This window comes from Hydractinia symbiolongicarpus, chromosome 1 (assembly GCF_029227915.1).
Source record: "Hydractinia symbiolongicarpus strain clone_291-10 chromosome 1, HSymV2.1, whole genome shotgun sequence".
NCBI classification, from domain to species: Eukaryota; Metazoa; Cnidaria; class Hydrozoa; order Anthoathecata; family Hydractiniidae; genus Hydractinia; species Hydractinia symbiolongicarpus.
In genome coordinates this window covers 5,305,214-5,325,876 of record NC_079875.1, presented here as the reverse complement: position 1 = coordinate 5,325,876, position 20,663 = coordinate 5,305,214, and the positions used below count along the sequence as shown (strand labels likewise).

The 20,663-nt window shown below is 32.3% G+C and overlaps 1 protein-coding gene across 1 annotated transcript; it reads left to right on the top strand.

The window, feature by feature from the left end:
- The first annotated feature begins 988 nt into the window (after positions 1-988).
- LOC130633223 (uncharacterized) lies at positions 989-14,475 on the top strand. The gene is made up of 13 exons (XM_057444535.1): positions 989-1,114; positions 1,418-1,448; positions 4,190-4,435; positions 5,681-5,833; positions 6,164-6,354; positions 7,735-7,919; positions 8,739-8,925; positions 9,388-9,601; positions 11,094-11,486; positions 12,211-12,304; positions 12,911-12,963; positions 13,074-13,325; positions 14,122-14,475. The coding sequence occupies exons 1-13, from the start codon at positions 1,073-1,075 to the stop codon at positions 14,187-14,189; spliced, it is 2,109 nt and encodes a 702-aa protein (XP_057300518.1). The 5' UTR covers positions 989-1,072; the 3' UTR covers positions 14,190-14,475.
- The last annotated feature ends 6,188 nt before the right edge of the window (positions 14,476-20,663 follow it).

Genomic DNA, 20,663 nt, shown 5'->3' with positions numbered 1-20,663 from the left:
TTCTTTTGGTCGTTACTTTTTCGCACGTTTTGGCTAATTTTGCGTTTCCCATCAGTTTTTGATATTATATTTTTTTCAGTTTGATACTTTTCTTTGCATTTTTAATATATATTACTAACTAGATTTTAACGTATGCATAAACAGGACGTATATTTATAACAGTATTTTTTACTGACATACTCATCCTGTATATAAATTCGGAAATAAATAAATAAATAAATATTGCGCTTGCGCTCGCGCTCAGCTTGCTTTGCTCGCTGGTTTAGCTCCGCAAAAAGCGCTCGCGACACAATGCTTTTCTAATAGAGGGAAAATGTTGGGGTACAAAACTTAACTACGTCTGAAAACAACTACGAAATATTACTTATCATAGAACTATAATTAAGATTACAACACTCTGGTGGTGGGGTAGTGACTAAATACGCCCTGCCCAAAGTTAGTCTAACAAATTAATTGTTAGAGCAACCTCGATTCCAGGGCTTTTTTCATTTTTGATATAAGTGACAGCGAGAAAAAAAGCCCTAGGATCGAGGTTGCTGCCACAGCTTTGCTGGATGTAACCAGGAAAGTGCCGTTTTACTGTCAAGGATTTTTGAAAATAAGACGTTGTGGGAAAGTTTTTTTCTTGAAATCTTTTGCCGTCTCCAACCCTTTCACCTTACTACTCAGATTTTAAGCTAAATAGAAAAAGTTATATTTGTGACGAAATCCTCTTTACACAGCGTCACGTTTCGTATGAATAAAGAATGAAAAACAAGTTGTACTTCGTGACTAAAACTTTCGAAATTGTGAAGCTTCGTGACCACTAAAACGTAAACAATTTAAAATAAATTCATATCTATCATGAATGCTTGCTTCTTTAAACCAGTTTAACACCTTCACGTTTTTTGTAAACAACTATTTGATGTTGTTTTTGTTTTTAGTTGAGGGTATTCAATGTTGCAACATGCCTACTCTGTGCCAGATAAATTGGATCGAAGAACAGTATAATGGTGAATGGGTTTAAAATAGAATCAAAATTACACTTGGTGAAATTTTTTAATCAGTTAAACCAAGTAGTCGAGAAAGAAGCATGAAAGTCTTACAAAAGATTTTGTTTGTTATTTATTTAACGGTAAGTATTCTTCTTCTTCTTCTTCTTCTTCTTCTTCTTCTTCTTCTTCTTCTTCTTCTTCTTCTTCTTCTTCTTCTTCTTCTTCTTCTTCTTCTTCTTCTTCTTCTTCTTCTTCTTCTTCTTCTTCTTCTTCTTCTTCTTCTTCTTCTTCTTCTTCTTCTTCTTCTTCTTCTTCTTCTTCTTCTTCTTCTTCTTCTTCTTCTTCTTCTTCTTCTTCTTCTTCTTCTTCTTCTTCTTCTTCTTCTTCTTCTTCTTTAGTGAACTTTTTTAACTTTTTATGTTCAACTCATTTTATTGTTTTAGATACATGTGATGTGGTTACTACATGCTCATCGTAAGTTATCTTTGTAAAATTTGCGCAAATTCTACTCAAGATAATATTTGCTTACTGAATTTCCATTTTTCACCATAATTTTAACGTTTCAGAGATAAATTATGACCAACAGTTAAAGGCGAGACTTGTCCCCTGGGTATAAAAGTTAGAAACATTAGATGCTTTTTTTAAAAAAACGCATAAACATACGTGACAGGGGTAAAGAAAAAGAAATCAATGTTTTTGTATAGACACTAAACAAATACTGAATCATTCCTAACCTCATTTCTAACTTCAGATGTTTTTTGTTACTACCCTCCCCCGATATATAAAAAGAATAGCAAATTCAATACACCCAGCCATCCTTTTTTAGTTTGTTATCAAATTAAAACGTACCATTTTATCAGAATCCAAGTTGTTTGGCATGTCATTTAAGTAGACAAACAATAATTATTAATTTGCAATAAATTTACCTCTGTCACATTTATTCCGTCCTACTGTTTATCCGCTACTCCAAAGCAGTTTAAAGAGTCCTGACGCATTGCAACAATATACCATTTCGGAAGAACCTTTTTTTCATGATCGAAATTTAAACTCCAGTATCTATGAATTTTTAATATCCGCTACCTCAAACTTTATGATGTACAAATATTGAATGATGCCTAAAATATTTGGGTTTTTTCTTGACAGAATGTGTACACCATACTTTGCAAGAATGTTTTTGTTAAAAAGAGATTTCTTTCTAAGGCTTTTAACCCTATTCGGTCCGGGGGGGGGCGGATTCCGCCCCCCCTGACGGTTTTTTTTTAATAACTCCTGATTGCTTTGCTATATGGCTATGATACTTACTGAGTTTCAACATTTATCTATTAGACACCTGCATGCTAATTTTTTAGGTCCCATACCTTTCAGAGGCTATGATATTGGCCATTACTCGAAACTACCCCTAAAAATCTCTATGAAATCCTTATAATGGGGAAAAAATAATAACTCCTGTTAGGATTCTCCTTAGAACTTGAAACTTGCAACACAACTTTGTTTCATCAAGAAGAATCATTTGGAATAATTTGAACACGTGACTATCCGATTTCCCGATTTTGTCGGATTTTACCCGAAAATCGGAAAAAAACGGATTTTCGGGCAATTTTTGGCAATTTTTCATCCGATCCATGTAAAAACCGGAAGATATGTTAAATAACTTTAATTTAAATTTCAGAAACTTCAAACAGAATGTAAAAATTCGCTCTAGAACAAAAGTAATTATATTTTAAGCAGATAGTGGCATTTTTAACAATTTTCAAGCTTTTGATGACGTCACAGAAAATGTGCTGACGCAAGCAAATTTTTTTTGGCGCCATTTTGTTCCTTTTCTGATGTACTATAAGTGTGCCAAGTTTGACTCAATTTGAACAACCCTATGAAAAGTTATTGAGGGGGGGCTGAATCCGCCCCCCCCCCGGTCATAGTATGTTCGAAAAACCCCGGACCGAATAGGGTTAAAGCCGGGATGTTTAATTTATAACTAACATGCAAGCTTGTTTCTATACTAATTGTGTCGAAAGGAAAAATAAAACATTTGAATAAATTTCAATTATATTAGTTATTTGGAGATTAGGGGTTGTAAAACAGCCTAAAAAATGGTTGAGGGTCAAGATTAGAAATCGTCATTATAAACGTGCGAGATAAGAGCAGTTAAAATAACAAGTGCTGACTAGTATTCATTGGTTATTGCATAAACGTAATATTGACTGTATATATATTACCATTGGTTTGTGCATAAACCAGAGATTAACTGCATATTCATTGTCATTGATCTGTGCATAAACCGGATTTTCACTGCATATGCATTGTCATTTGTTTGTGCATAACCTGGATATTGACTGCATATCTATTCTCATTGGTATGACCATAAACCGGATATTGACTGCATATCTATTCTCATTGGTATGACCATAAACCGGATATTGACTGCATAACCATTGTCATATATTCAAACATAAACCGGATGTTGACTGCATATCCATTGTCCTTGGTTTGTGCATAAACCGGATATTGACTGCATATCTATTCCCATTGGTATGACCATAAACCGGATATTGACTGCATATCTATTCTCATTGGTATGACCATAAACCGGATATTGACTGCATAACCATTGTCATATATTCAAACATAAACCGGATGTTGACTGTATATGCATTGTCATTGGTTCGAGCATAAATCAGATATTGACTGCATATGCATTGTCATTGGTTTGTGCTTAGACCGAATATTGACTGCATATTTATTCTCATTGGTATGAGCATAAACCGGATATTGACTGCACATGCATTGTCATTGGTTAGAGCATAAACCGGATATTGACTGCATATGCATTGTCATTGGTTTGTGCGTAAACCGGATATTGAATGCGTATCAATTGCCAATGGTCTGTGTACAAACCTGATGTCAATAACTGAATATGCGCCAATATAATAATTTTGTGACAATACTAAAATTATGACCAGTGAATGATATAGATATTATGATGTGTACTTGCTCTTAAATGACACGATAATAAGTATATTATTTAGTGACAATGACTAAACAGATACGTGGTAATATTTTTAAGGAATGACCATGCTTAATGATCTCATTTTTTCAAATTTTTAATCCTATAGAAGCAGTATTTTAAAGCAGCGTTTTTTTTAAATTTTTTCAAAAGTGGTGATGGAGTACACCTCAGTAAACATAGATTTAATGGCATTTTTTGCAATTTCTAGCTCAGTGTGTTGAGGTAGATGGGATTCCCGCAGCTGGATCATCAGTATCATCATATGCTATGCATGTCGGAAACATGCTGGAGTGTGTAAAAAAGTGTTTTCGGTATCAAATGGAAAACTACAAACGATTTTACAATGGCGTTCTTTACCATAACAGAAATTGCAGTTGTGTCGCTAATATGACAGACATTACAGGGATTAATCCGGACGGAAGAAAGGCATGCTTCTTTGGACGTTTTGTCGAAGGTACGAAGTTCTAAATAAGCTTAAAAAAAATAAGAAAATAAAAACACAGAAAATATATTGAAAATAAAAAAATAAAAGATAAAATTATGAAATGAAATTGAACGACAGTATCACAACAATGAAGTAGTACGAAGTCTTTCCTTTATGTGCACCTTTTTTTTAGACAGTTGTACTTGCCGTTTCTCCATTTCCAATTTCGTTTGATGGTGTTTGGAAAAATATTGAGGAACCTACTAATATTGATCTAGAAGTTCTTCCCTAAAGAATAAGTCAGAATGCAATTTAAGTTGATTTAGACGGGGTATGGGAAAGGGGCGATTGGAGTTTGAGGCAAGGACCCCTCCTTGTGTTACAGCCCAACACAAGGAAACTATGGTGCCCTACCTTTCCATGTTGTGTTGTAAGAAAAAAGACATGATGTCTGCCAAAATTATGCCTGAAATGATTGTTAGAAATAACTTTTGCTGATGCCAATCAAAATAATAATTTGAAAACATTAACGCCCTCTAGCGTAGTGGGGATACGTTAAAAGGAGTTAAATTATTTAAAATTGTACATTATGCAAATCCATAGTTAAAGATCTTAAATAAATTAAAGCACTTTGCCCCGTGCCTGTTGTCTCTTTTCTTCTTCGGACGGCGGGAAGTTTTATCGGCTGGATACGAAAAACACACAAAAGACAGGCTGCATTTACTTATTTATCAGTATCTTATATTATTCAATATCTCATTTATCTATCAGTATCAATAAATCATATAATAATGATGTGGTGTCTTTGAAAATAGGCATGACAAGAACTGATGCTTGAAATATTTCAAACTTTTTTCGTTTTAAAAATCCGCTACCAGAAAATCTTATTCAGTGGGTTGATATGCTGCTGAAGTTTGGAACGATTAATGAACAAGTTCCTGTAAAATGTAGAGGAATATCTAAACTCCTGCATGAAGTTATTGCTATGCTTTCTCTTTAACCTAAGTGTACCAGGGATAAAAGAGGTATTTCCTTAAAACAGAAGAGCAGAGTAAACCAAACAGGATGTGTTATCTGTTATTTTCTGTAAGGTTTGGATACGGCTTTGTTTATCTTGAAAGAAAAGAAGGAATAAAATTTTCAGGTCATTGTCCTCACAAAAGCCGTGTAACAAAAACCGTTCCATATATTTCAATATGTATATTATTTTTCGTTTTATTTCATTTAGAAAAACATTGTGAATATAAACTTGATTTTTTACTCTGTATACTTTAGACTTATCATTAACTTTAATTAAAAGACCTGATCAACATCATGTAGAAGTTGGTAAAAATTTTGAGCATGTTTTCAGTATCTCCTACACTAACCTCTTCGACCGAACGTACCAGTGCTTATACAGGACAGCCCTTCCAAACAAAGAAAAAAGACGTAAGTTGGGTCCACTAAGAACAAACGAGTAATACATTAACTCTATTCGGTCCGGGGGCGGGCCGGGTTTCCGCACCCCCCCTAACGTAATTAAATTTTAGGTTGATAGGGTTATTTTTAACAAATTTCAAGCTATTGCTGATGTCACAGAAAATGTGCTGACGCAGGCTAAAATTTTTTGCTCTCATTTTGTTCCTTTTATGACGTACTATAAGTGTGCCAAGTTTGATTCAAATTGACCCCCCCCCCCTCATAGTATGTTCGAAACCCCCCCGGACCGAATAGGTTACAATTAAGTTTCTCCTTTTTCATTTTTTATATTTAATTTAGCTTTCGGTTTGGATGGATTTTCGCTTATAAATGGTAACGGATTAAACCTTCCAAACACAGGAATATCATGGTCTAATGTTTATGATAAATTTGGGATACAATATCAATCTTCGGGAGCGCCACGTGAGATACGCCTGTTGGACAAAACACGTCTTACAAATAATCAGTTTCACTACAAAACAACATTTAAGGTAACGTGGTTTATCAAGAGAAAACTTTTCTAAGCAAGCATGTTTTATCGCAACATTAAGGTATAAACTTTCTGTTGATTTTTTTAATTTTTGTTGACGATTGGCGAAATCCCGTAATAGGGCAAAATACTCGAATATCATTGGCTATTTGATGTTGGAAAGAAAAGCAATGCCACTAAAGTAGTATGAATTTAACTTTGTTGCTTAAAAGCACAAAGAATTTTCTCAACCAGTTGGATTTTTTTTTCAAATTGCGCATGATTTTATGATATGTCGGAAAATGCAGTCAAATCTGCCGAGTTTATTGTTGTTTTGCTAAGTTTCTTTAATTTGAACCCGTTGTAACAGATTTTCTGGCAATTTCATGTCTCTGGAATTCTCTATAAATTGTAACAGTTGAAATGTCGGCTAGACTCTCTTTATACGACAACACAGCCGCAATCTCAGAATAAAAGCTTACTTTTCACTTTGAAAAAAGTTGATTTCATACAAAAAATCTTGAAATGATGTTTAGAATTTTATATATATTCTTGAAAAACCCCTGATCAGTTCGGACATTAAATTGTTGTCTTCAACAGTTTTATTAGTACATTCATGGTTGGTTATATGTATTTTTAACTCTTCAGATAGCGTTTTTAACATTTTACATCATTTTTATAGTCAGAAATTATAATTATGATTGATAAAAGCAATTAATTGTTATGGAGTTACTTGTGATGTCATAACTTCTTGTAATTAAAGCTTCCATTTCTTAAAAAACAATACATTCTTGTTTTAAAAAATGTTTAAAGAATTATAAAGAAAATTTCATACGAAATAAAGCATCACAAACATACTGATAGCATATACATATACTGAAAATACGTAATCAAGCGTACCGCTAAGCGCTGCGCAGGTATGAATTTGATTTGCGTTATCTTAGGGGCGCTTATCTACGGGTGCTCTTCTAATCGAGTATAAAAATGTGAAAGGGAAAACGAAAAGAGAACTAAATGATTTTTTAATGATATTTAATAAAACTTATATAAAAAATTATTTAAAGTTCATAAAAATTAAATTCGTAACAAAATTAAAGAAGTATAAAAAATCTTGTATTTTGAGTTATAACAGGGTGTAACAGTTATATTTTGAATTATAACAGGGTGCGCTTGATTACAGCATCTAACAGTATGGCAGTGTCAAGGCATGAAATTCAAAGCAATGTCGCTAATGCATAGAAAGATCTGTTGAATTCACTAAACTGAAGTGAAGCAGACAATCGGGTGTCACTTTTAAAAGTTTATTCGCATGCGCGGGATCCAAAAATAAATAAATAAACATCACTGCATTAGATAAACAGTTAGCACAATAGTATTCAAACATGGTTTTCAATTACACTAGATGGGAGATGCTTCGGAAAGTAATGATATATTGTTTGTGGCGTTTGTTGTAAATCACAAAGATGATTATGGTATATACATTCGTCATGCATTCATTCAGCAGAAACAAGGAAATAACTATTCTCGCGCTTTACTACTGAAACCACTTCCGTCAATCAATTTTGATCATGCCACACAACCGATTGGGTAACTATCCATAATTTTACTATCCTAGAAAGAACTAATGTCTGTCGGAAAGTTTTTTTTGTTATTCTTTTTTACATTTAAACATCATAAATTATTTTTCTTTCCAAATCTTATTTTTAAATTTGTATCAGAAATGGCTTTAGTTTCTACCTTACAAAATTCCATAAGTCCTTTGAACAGGATTAGTGAATTTTTTTACCTCACTTGTCCAATTTAGCAGATAATATTTTATTAAAAAAATAAGGATCATTTTTTTTATTCATAACATAACAAAATACTAAACCATGAAATAACAAATATGGAAAATATTGGGGTCATTGCCAAAAACTGACGTCAATAGCTCTGAAGCTGCCAAGATGTTCACAAAATAATAAGAAATAAGAAATTTTATATGCACATTATTACATATTTTGTAGTTCATACTTTTGTCACATGTTGTATCAAGCCAGTATTTAGTAAGAATATCAACTTTTTCGTGAATTAATTTTAATTCAAGTTAGCAACTCGTAGTATTTCGCGAGGATTAAATATCACGAATTTAGCGAAGAATGAATTAGAGACATTCTTTGTTATGGTTTTTCTATATAAGAGTCATAAAAAAATGACACAAGTACTGGTTAAATGAGAAGAAAAATTATTTCTTGAAAAGAACAAAAAAATCCAAACTTGCCGATAATTTCAAATCACAAGTTCTTTAATAATTTTAGCGGGACATTTGTGACATTGACAGAAATGTTAGTTCACAACAATTATTTCCCTTAAGGTAACCGTCAGAAAGAAAAAAAATAAATTTCCGTTACTAATAACATGATGTTTTAGATACTTAAATACTGTGCGCAATATTAAAATTGTAAACGATGGAAATGCAACAGCAACAAATTATAAACTCGAATTTTATTTCCCGCCATTTGTCACATTGGCACATGATGAGATGCAATCCTTGGAAGAGAAATGTGGATCAAACTTTTTAACTACAGATCAAGACACAAATGTATTGCGGATTAAGGTAGAAAGAACTTATGTTGATCACTTCAAATTCATTAAAATTATGGTTTTTAGTTAAAATAGAGACGATTTCTTTTTATATAGTTTAGAATCTTATTTTATTTTGTGCAAAATAATAATGAGGTTTTTATAGTGAACATTATTTTGGTGAAGGTTGATATTATTTGTTTAAAAAAGACAAAGCTTACTTTGAAATTTTTCCCTTTTCTGCAAAACAAATACCTCTATAAAAATAGTCAAGTAAAAAATAGTCAATCAAAAAAAATAAAGAAAAGAAAGAAAGAAAAACAACTAAAAATGGCTACATATGTTAAAAAAGTTCGTGAAAATGCAAACCTTAAGAAGGTAGTTGTAAAATCAGATTCTACCTTTGCATTGTAGCTACAAAAACATTCTCCGTTTTTGGTTCCAAGTGTATGAAAGTCTTTCATCTTAACGATGTGAGAACATTTTTTATATTTAGCTTACGCAAGTTGATCCTGCAATGCGCCTCTGTCTTGTTAACATACAGTGGAAAGCGAATGTAGAAGAACTAAGAACCATACGAGGAAAGATAGATTACTATATTCATGGTCTTCTTACTTACTGTCCTTATCAAGAATGCAATGTTAGTGGCAAACGTGCTGAAATGAAGGAATTCAAATGGGGATTTACTTTTTTCGGACGAAGCAAACTAAGTAAGAAACTTCATTTTAAATTTAATCATTTGAGCAAAGGCAATTTTTGTACTTTTTTTAAGTTAAACCTATGTTAAGGTGTTCCTTTCCGCAATTCCCAGCGTTATAAGTCTGTTGCCTTGTACATTCGAGTTTTCTCTCATAAAGACGTCTGTATTATTGCTGCTTTCGAAGTTCAGGCTAGCTGTTGCATGCGGGTATCGACAAACAATAAAAATTATGAAAACGACGTGATATTTAGTGCAATAGAAACTGATATTAGTAAGCAATCACGTGGGTTAATGATAAGCAACCTTGATGTTCTAATTTTATCACACAAAAAGCACGCTGCAAAGAGACAAGCATAGCAAAAACATTATCTTTTTTCATCTATTTCCTATTTTGATCTTTCCCTTAATCGTACTGCATTAAAAATGTAAATATGATGTAAAAAAAAAAGAATTAATTGGGAATTAAAGAGGAAAAATTGTATTAAAAACGATCGTTAAAAACCTTATTGGCTTTCAGTGCGAAAAAATTGTTTATTTAATCCATGCTAGGCATTATAAAATTGTAACTCGGTCGAATAAGGTTTGTGTATTAGCAGTTAAAAAAGAGATTACCGAGGCTCTGTTGATATGTATGCTGATAACGAATAACCATACATTAAAAATAGTAATAGAGGATTATTACAATTGTAATTATAATTATTATTATTTTTAATACAAGTCGATAGAACCATGGAAATTCCACTTAGGATATAGAAGAATGCAAAAGATATTAACTGTACACATTTTAATGACGTTTTTGTACAAGGAGTTTTTTATAAAGTCAAGAGATTATTTTGACGTGTGCTTTTACCGAACGCGTTTCTGAGATACGAAGGTTTAATTTCTGATATGTAAGCCAGTTAACAGAAATACGTTAACCCTTTGCCACTATTACGCAGGATTGGAAACGCTAATGTATAGCGTCGTAAAGTTTCGACTAATTATCCTTTTTGTCCCGATTTGTCGCTAGTTACCTAAGTAGGACATGATTTCAGTTATCTCTATGCGTTTTAAGTTATTTGGCCTCAAATTTGGAATTACAATAGCTTCACTAACTTTAAAAACCAAACACAGACAGAAGTACAGACAGAAGCAGAATGTTAGTGTGTTAGACCAGTTGTTTGCACCGTACAAGGATCCACTTTGTCATTGATTGTGCTTCTTATTACAAAATGATTGTTGTAAATGTAATTAAATACAATTTATTATAAGTAAACGTCTTAAAACGAAGTAGTTGTATTCTTTGTACTTTCAAAATCCTTTATGGTAAATTTCAAGGGATGTTAAGAAGGACCTTAAAGAAAACTAAAAAGAACACAACTGGACTATTAATACACCAGAATATCGTTTTTATAATATTTCTGTTATAATATTGCTGTTTTTCTGTTATAATATTGCTGTTTTTGTTATTGTTGTTGTTTTTTGTTTTATTATGTACTTTGAATATTATAAAACGTCTTAAGATGAACACAAGAAATTTCGAATAAAAAATGTGAACAGCGGGAGATGTTGGGATGTGCGTGAGAACGATCTGAAAGTGACAACCAACAGCAAATGTCAAAGTGGATTTAAGTATACCAAGGATGCTTTGTTGATTCATGAAAACACTGGTAGATATCTCTACTCCAAGCAAACTATCTACAAGCAGCAATATAGTTATTTCGCTGATACCACTAAACGCAGTCAATTGTATTACTTACGAGACAATCACATAGTTCAATACAGTCATGAATCAAGCATCTCTTGTCTAATGGAAAACGAATCTTTCATTTTCCATACTGTCAATGGTAGAAGATTGAGCACTCATTGTCCATCATGGAGGGGAGTTATGCCAACTACAGTAAAGATACTGGAAGGTAGTAGCATCTTCTGTCCTATTTGTTTTATTTATTTATTATAGACTAATTATATGGCCTGTGACTAAATCCAATTGCTTGACAGACAAACTTAAGAGAGATTATCAACAATTTTATTGATGTCAGTAATGACCCCATAATTAAACTCCTTAAATAATGTTTAGAATGCTTTTTTATCAATCAATTTATTAATCTTAGAGAGAATAAAATGGTCACTAAATAAACAGAAATATCCAGCCATAAAAAAATGCATAGTAAATTTTACGATTTTCCGTTCAGTAGATTAAAGTACAAAACATCCTTAATTAACATAAATACTATCATGTCATGGGGAAATTAATATTACCCTACATTAGCTGTAGCCTAGTATCAACTTGCTTGTTTATAATGTTTATATTATTCAGTGAGATTGATGGTAAGCAGTAATATTTCTAAAGCTAAAAACAGGCACCTTGGGAGCATACACACAGATTAATTAGTTTTGTTCACTTCTCCCTCCAAGGTTGTCTACGTTTTTTAAGCTTTCTCGCTGTATTCTATTATTGGTAAATCTTCTGGCGTTATGTTTACAAGTACTCCTCAACACAATATTCTCACTCTTGTGACAGGATGTTTGAAAATTGCAGTAAATATGTCGAGAAAATCAGAGGCTATATAAGACTTTATACAAATGTCTGTTCGAAACATTAGATAATAGAAACTTTTTTAATATTCATGACAACAGGTTGGGATGATTATAACCTTGACGTGAGATCTATACTCAAAGCAACAACACCACTGGGTGACACTGTTTTTATTTGCAATCCAGGAGGCGATAAGTAAGTTTCTTATGTTTCACTTTACTAATAATATGGAATAAGGAAGACCAAAAGAGGCTTTTAAGAGGGGTGAAGTAGACGCCCGTTGCAACCAGAAGTGGTCGGCGGAAGTCGGATGGGAGTAAGTTCCCTTACGATAATTTTGAAATAACGAATTAAGGAAAAAAAACATTTTCTCAAATTACCACAACCAACGATAAAATCATATTAAACTTAAAAAAGAAAAAGAAAAATTACAAAAAAAAGTACAAAAATAAAAATTTCATAACCCCTCCATTTAAAATTGAATTACCAAACTGAACAAAATAAACACGAACAAACACAAATATCTGCTTCTAAAGCACAGTTCTAAGCAATTATTTCAGAAATAGTAGACGTTAAAAAGTAACATGTTCTAATTAAAATGGACTTGATTGAAAGTTACTGTTGCAAAGGAATTTGGTAACTTTTCCCTCTTCCACAAATGATAACAATTAATAGTTCTAACTTTTACAGCAACATTATCTCTTCTTCGAGCATTAGCTCACCTTATGCTGTTTTTAATAGATATATATTTAATAGATCATATTGTTAGATTGATAAATAGTTCTAATTTTTTCATTTTAGAGGAAATACGTACAACTGCTTCTTTTCAAACAACAATGGAAAGTCATGGACAGGTAAATTACTTCTTTATGTTTCCATGCCTTAAAACTGAGTTGTGGATAGGGAAATTTGAAAGTACTATCGCAGGAGATGTTAAGTACGTTCTGTGATATGATTTTTTTAGCGATGGACTCCTTGATTACAAACATTCGTTTTTACTCCACCATTTCTGAATCCATTTATGGCACAATGAATCGTGGCAAAAGTTATTTTCAGTTAAAACTAACTTATGGGGAGCTTGCACGTATTAAACCACTCAGTGATGTTGATTACAATTCCGTGTTTTCACAAGAAAGCAACATTCACACACAGTCGTTTAATAACATGGCTTTAACGGTTGTTAAAACAGAGACTCAGTTTGGATCAGAAGTTCAAGGTAGGCTTTTAAGCATTAGTTGTCAGAAATTATTCTACGCGGATACGGATCGGATGTTTGACTTTCTTGACTTATACAAAAACTAGTTGCGATAAACCAATGAACATTATGAACATTGAGGTTAAAAAAATACCTTAAAATTAAGCAAAACAGCAAAATCTAACAGAAAATGACGGAAAAACGGCATGCGTTTATTTAACATCCATGATTTTCTCAATAGAAGCACTTATCTTTTTTAATGAATTGAACTTCGATTATTTCTTAAACTAGCTAGATCTTATAATATTAGATATAAATATGCAAGAAAGTCGAGAAAATAACTTATCCTTTTCTAAATCCTTTTTTAGAGGTTTACGTAAGATAGTAATACGATATTTCTACTAAGTAGAGCTATTCGTGTTGCAGATGTTTTCTTATCAAAACAAGCTTTCTATTTACTGTTATTTACTGTTATATTTACTACTAAAATTTGCAGACCGTGACTAATTTTAGCGCCGATAATATAATAAAAATATTAAAAAGATAGTATTTCTATATTTTAGAAGGTCGCAACAAAAAAGTAGCAAATTCATTATAAAAAAGTAATAATTTACAAAGATGTAAAGATGTTGTCTATATAGTTTGTAAAATGTATATAGTTTCTTTAACTTTCGAGCTGTCTGTTTACTACATTGTTATTCAAAAGCTGCGAGGATGGAGTTCACATCAGTGACACAGAGATCTTACTTTGAACGGCTTGGTAAATTCAGTCTGGAATTTGTAATAATATCTATCACTCTGATTTATTTGTTTCTAGTTTCCTCACACGGCGTTTATCTTACGGTAAATGGAGTTTTAAAGAAGGTTTTCGCATGGGGATATTAAATTTGTGGTGATACAAGAAAGGTGTGTCTCAAGATTATGATACCATGGTGCATATTTTGGTAACCTACTTTATCGATGGAAAAACATTTTCTTTACTGATTTTAAAAATAGTTTACGTAGCAATAAATTTTTAACCGACGAATTATTTGAGCTAATTTAAAAATTTGCAATTTTTTGTTTAAAAATTTAGGTAGATGATGACACCAAACAGCCAGTGAAATGTTTGGGAACATTTTAGTCTAACCTAAAATATATTTCTTATTATTCCAATGCTCTAAAAAGGTTAACAGTTTTGTTTTAATTAGAAATTCTTTAGCAAACTGAAAAATATTAACTTCAAAAGACTTAAAAATATAAAGCAGAGAGTTTACACATAAAAAACACATCTTTTTTGATTAACACATTTTAACATGTTACCCGTTTCATCTCCAACTTCAGGGTAAGCATTTTTTCTGACAATTAGTATATTTCACTAAGCTAGTATTTAATAAATATAACCACTTTGATTTTATGTAAAAATTATTAGACAACATCTATAAATGTTTTTATAAAATATTGTATAATGTTTTGTGCGCTTTTAATTTGACGATGTAAGTTTATTAAATTCGTTGTTTACACTGTAATAAATAGTACGGTATTCTAAAGATTTATTTATGTCAAGTTAAGTCTCAATGCTTGAAAATATGGAGAAAAGATGAATAGAATAAATATTCCATATAGTGTTTAGCTATTGTTTTAAAAGGGCAAAAAAAAATTGTCTTGTCATAACTTTTAATGGTGGAAGATTTTTTAATATGGAAATGTTCTATTACGGCAAAGAAAGAAAAATCTCAAAGCCAATGAAAAGTTTCAAAATATTAGGATATTATTTATTAATTACTTTAATACTTTGTTCATTGCGTCATGATTTGCGTATTTCAATGTTGAACATAGCAGGATACAGGAATTTTTCGTTCAAATACACTCATTATACTCATCATCAGTTGGCAGGAGCAAGCGAACTTAGAAGAATTAAGTGATTAATTCATCAAAGAAAAGGTGTCCTATTGTGTAAAAGGTGTTTAAACAAACAGAATCCTGAATGATTTGGTCATTCTTAAAGTTAAATAGTGTCTGAAATCCGTCCCGAAAATCTGGATCTCTAACCTTCTTGGCATTAAACTTTGCTGAGTTTAATTGGAAAAACTTAATTCAGAAGGTTCATTTTAACTTCTTTTTTTCAAAATAAATTTTATAATGTAGCTTCTAATAACCAATTGTGTTTACTTCATCAAAGAAAAAGTGCATTTTTCGATAAAATGTGTTTAAACAAACAGAATCCTAGTCGATATATTTATTTAAAGAAAAGCTTGTGATTTACAATGAAGCTTCTGAATAACAAATTGAATTAATTGTTTTTTTAGCAAACAGAATTGACACATCTAATGTCAAGGAATGTTTAAGTTAGAGAAATACAAGCACCTTCTGAAAACATCAGGTCTGCTTGAATCAAGCTAAGTATTTTCACTTTTTTTCTAAGCCACATTTTAGTGGGGGAACATAAAAAGAAAAATACCATTTTGATTTTGCTAATTGAGGTACAAATGATGCATGAATTCTCTAGATACCATTCTTCGAGTATTACTCATTTATTGTTATTTTAAAGAGAATGAATTTTAATACACAACAATAAATGAAGCTGATTCTCCACTCTTTACGAAGTCTCTCATATTTGGATAAAAAGTAATTTAAAATTAACGCAAATGGCTTTTTACCTAATTAACGAAATAACGCCACAGGTTGGAGTTATACTAATTTAATTACATCTTAGTGTGTTAAATAAAATTAATTTCTATCTTGTTTTTCATCTGTTCATTATTTTTAACTCAACTTAGGGGGTGTCAAACTAAAAAAGTATTCATTGATTGCAGCTGCCAATCATCTTCTGGTCGTTTATTTGAATTGAATGATCAAGGCATTGATGCACAATTTTCAGAAGAAAAATGGACGAAAGAAAGAAATAATTTTAATAAAAATATTAAAAGGGCCCGCCCAGCTACTTTAAAATTTCAACAAAATGGTCTTGCTTAGATCTAGTAGTAAGACAAAGGCACAGCCTTTTAAGAAGTAACTGCAGTCTAAAAAGCTCATTTTCGTGAAATGTCGGCCCTTCTAAGACAATAATTCGTTCAAAAATTCTCTCTCCAAATTTTTCCAAGTCTGAGATTGCTGGTCATGTCGCGGGCCACTAAAGCAGCGCAAAATCACTCAAACACAGTTTTGTGTCATCGCACACCTGCTTAGCGTGCGCCAAATCCATTTGCGTGACATGTAATGCTTTTAATTATTTCTTATGCAAACTTAAAGTAAAATGTTTTCAAAAGTTAGTGACAAATAGCAATATACAAGCTTATGTTACCTTGTTTTATTGATAACAGTTTCAGGACTGGAATTATTCACTCTATAATGTGCAATTATACGGAAATTGATCTGTCAGAAACAATCGTAGTTTGGTTCTGAAACAATGCAAATGTTTCTACACTTATACGGCGACGAACCATATCTTTTTCCCTTTCACTTGTATGGGTAATTGCTACAGAGCTAACTTAAGAAAGTGAAATGCAGCACTGCGACTTCGTAAATTGAAACCAACTATGTTACCTTATTATTATTATTATTATTAGTATTGAAATTATTTTTCCAGGATAGCCTCTTTAGTTCGTACTGGCACTGCTTTCCAAGAGAGTCCTGCGAAGGGGGTCCTAAAGTATTTAAAGCTCCATTTGAGCAATAAAGTCGAGCAAGCACAGCAATCGCTCAACTAGACAACTGCCTAAGATATCAATCCTATTCTCATGCTGAGCGCTAAGCAGAAAGGACAGATTCACGCTTTTATAGTCTCTGACATGACCCGTCCGGGGTTTGAACCCGAGACCTTCCGCACTGGAAGCGAGTGCTCTACCACAAGGCTATCAGTCGAAATACTTTGCAATACTTCTTTGTAAATTATAAAAATCCAATTAAACAGTAGCGCCAGACAACACACGGTACACACATTAAATTAAAATCGAAAACATATGGCCATACCTTTTTCAAGCACTACAGAGGTACGTTTTTACCAGGCAAATGTAACAAAAACAACGTGGATTGTATCTACCGTGATTCTTACAGAAGCTACAAAAGTTTAATGGAAGCCGGAAGAAAATTTTTACAGTGTTTTAAAAACTGAGTTGGACAAATGGCAAAAAAGAACTTTTTGTAAAGTTGAATGTAATATAATTCCGGTGCTAGAAATAACTTCTATTTGTTAATACTTCGTTTTAAAGTCGAGGACTTTCTCGTGCATGTTGCCTAGACTGCGCTCTTTAACAAAGTCCTACATACTATTCTTGTGTGCTAGTGCATAGCTGCGGAAAATAAGCATAAAAAGCATCTTTTGTTTTTAGTCAAAATTCAATAGGAATATATGAAACATTTATGTTTAACGTGTAATATTTCCGTTGGCTTCTCTGCCGTAGACACAATGTTATTTTATTGTGATAGGAAACGTTAGAAAATATGAATACCCAGGCTTACATTTAACACAACGAAATATGCGGCAGTTTTTGTGCCTATGGCGACAGGTTTGTGTGTTGGAGAACAGGAAGATTTTTGTTATAAATTCTTACGTAAAAGAGAAGCTGTTCAGGGACAAGTTAAATAAAAGCTGTTCAGGGATTTTTGAGCACTTTCAAAAGTAAGGAGTTTTAAAATAAAATTTGTATTTTACAAAATCCATTGCAAAGCGGGATTTGTTAACTACTTGGAGAAAGTTTTCTAGAGAATTCATGCACGATTTGCACATTAATGTGTTAGATGCTTTAAACAGAAGACATAGTTGAAGCTTGAGATATTTAAACAATGGTATAGCAGAACAGATATTGCGGTGTGATCTTCATTTCCAAACCTTCCTCATTCAAAACGTAAATTAGTAAAAAGTTGTACAATATATTTCAATAATCGATACAAATCTCCTTGTAGATTCCGAACTAACGGTGTATATCATAGCCGTTTAGCATCATCTGTTTTGGTTTTTTTAATTCCTGTAAGAATAATTAATTTTTAAGCAGCTTTTAATGCTTTTGAGCTACATATAAATTCAGAATAAGCTTATTAAAGTATTGCACTGCCAAGCTACCTGTTTGTGCTAGCCCATATTTACGCAAGAATCTAGGCTACTACAATCCCTTTCAAAAGTAATGGCAGTAAACCCTTTTTTTGTGTAGCAAGAACAAGATAAGTACAATGCCCCCTTTTCCCCAGTATCAATGTTCAAAAGTTGTGCTAATATATATACTATTCTTTTAAAAATTTGGAAGTGGCGCATGTGACGCATTAAATTCTTTCACAACATAGTACTAGATAGCTTGTGACGCATATGTGACACACTTGTGACTCATGGAATATAAGAACTTTTAAATACGAACATAGTTTTTATATATATATATAATACATTTTAGGCATCCATACCTTGGATAACCGGTTGTGCAAGAACAGTGCGGACAATGTTCTGTCTTTCATCGATTCCTTTGGGATTTCAATGAATTTGAATTCTCGCCCCCTTGTTCTCATCATATCTGTTTCGCGTTGGTTTCTCTGATTAAGTTTTCCAACATGTGTAATTGAACCTTTGCTTGCAGCCAAAATTGGCATGGAATTGTCCTTGCCTATAACCATGTCAGTGGCAAACTGGTTTTTAGGCGTTGACAGGTATTTTATACTTTATTTAATACGTTATTTTAGGCTAGGATGAGAGCTTATTTCTTGTGTTGAATATTATTTGATTTCCTTTTCTCTTTCTTCAAATTTTGGTACCTAACCTTACTCATCATTTCACTGAATTTGTTACAGAATAGTAGTCTCATAGACACTAGGCTCAAGTCTACGTGTTTTTTGACTTTCTCTAGGAAGAAAAAGACCACAACTCTTTTCAATTTTTTTTCTTGAAATTCAGACAATCCGGTCAAAAATAATGGCAGTAAACCCTTTTTACATGTGCAACAAGAGCAAGATAAGTACAAAGCCCCCTTTTCCCCAGTATCAAGGTTCAAAAGTTGTGCTAACATGTTTCCAAACATTGATAATGTGGGAGAGGTGGTAGGAAAGGATTATACTGCACTTTTGTAGCTTACTGCCAATATATTTTGACTGGGATTGTAGCGGCAGTTTCATGTTCTATTCAGGTTTGGCATATTTTATTAGTGTGTTATTTCCTACCGATAATGTTATAGGTAGATGTTTTTTAATCGATTTAGTCACTTATGACTAGGTATTGATAAACTAAGTGTCAATGACATAAAGCTTGTGAACAAATCCTAAAGGCTTTTCAGCCACACAATTGTTTGACTGTGAGGTGATATTCACAACCAGTTTATACTTTTTACTTTTATATAATGCGCAAGCTTATTCTGTGAAATCATATATGTTAATGCTATTTATGCATGGAAAATTCACGGTCTTATAATCAGGGCAAAAATCAACCTGCTTTTAATATCAAGGCTTGACCTAAGCAAATTAAAAAATTGCGCAATGTCGACACAGAGAAGAGAAATTGATATAAGGTACAACTGATCAGTAGTTAAAGGAATGTAATTTTTGTTTAACACAGTACGTTTTGTATGAGTTATCATACAGGCTTCGTAAAGTTTCAAGTAAGTCAAATAATGTCTGAATAAATGTGTCTTGGTTGTGTAATGCACTTTCCCTTTTGTTAATATTTAGAATGTGTAAAAGATTTTCCTAAAATGTTTGTCTCCATCTCACCCGATCATTTTAATCGTGCGAATTGGTTTTATTGTTTTCATTGTTAACATTGATATTCATTGGAATGATAGTAGTGAAAAATGCTCCATTTTATTAAACCAGTCTAAAACCATCATTTGATAAAAAGGCGATAAAGGTTTAATCTGCCGAAATATGCGCCGGGATTCTGTTGTAACAGTACTGCAGTCTGTTCCGGATGCAATATATCACGGGACAGCGATATATTTTGCTTAGAACCTGATGTATCAATAAAATCTAAAATTTTTAAACAAAACAACAAGTCAAGTCAAGTTAAAGAAACAGAAATTATTTATTATCGGCGAAATTTTTGATACATAGGTATATTACTTCGTGGTAAAAAAATAATGGCATTTCCCGATCAGAAATCGTTTTCTTTTTCTGAAAGTTGTTCTGATTATACCCACAAAACGAATGTTTAAAACATGATGTGCTACTCTATGTCCTTTGCCTACAATATAACTACAATACAAGTAATATCTGTAGAATATGTAGCTAGCTATTTTGATTTTTCTGATTTTGCAAAACTTTTTGGTCCTTGTAATTGAACTTCCAGAGTCAACATATTTTATGGACGATTGTAGCTAACTAGAACAAGCTCTTTTATGGGATATTCCTACAGAATAATATTATCTCACTCACTGGCAAGTATAAAGCTAGCAAGCTAGAAAATCT

Excerpts from the sequence above, each read along its gene's own strand:
- LOC130633223 (XM_057444535.1), top strand. The coding sequence starts at position 1,073 with ATGAAAGTCTTACAAAAGATTTTGTTTGTTATTTATTTAACG. Across the intron at positions 6,355-7,734 it reads ACTACAAAACAACATTTAAG|ATGGGAGATGCTTCGGAAAG; the intron begins GTAACGTGGTTT and ends CAATTACACTAG. Across the intron at positions 13,326-14,121 it reads GTTTGGATCAGAAGTTCAAG|TTTCCTCACACGGCGTTTAT; the intron begins GTAGGCTTTTAA and ends ATTTGTTTCTAG.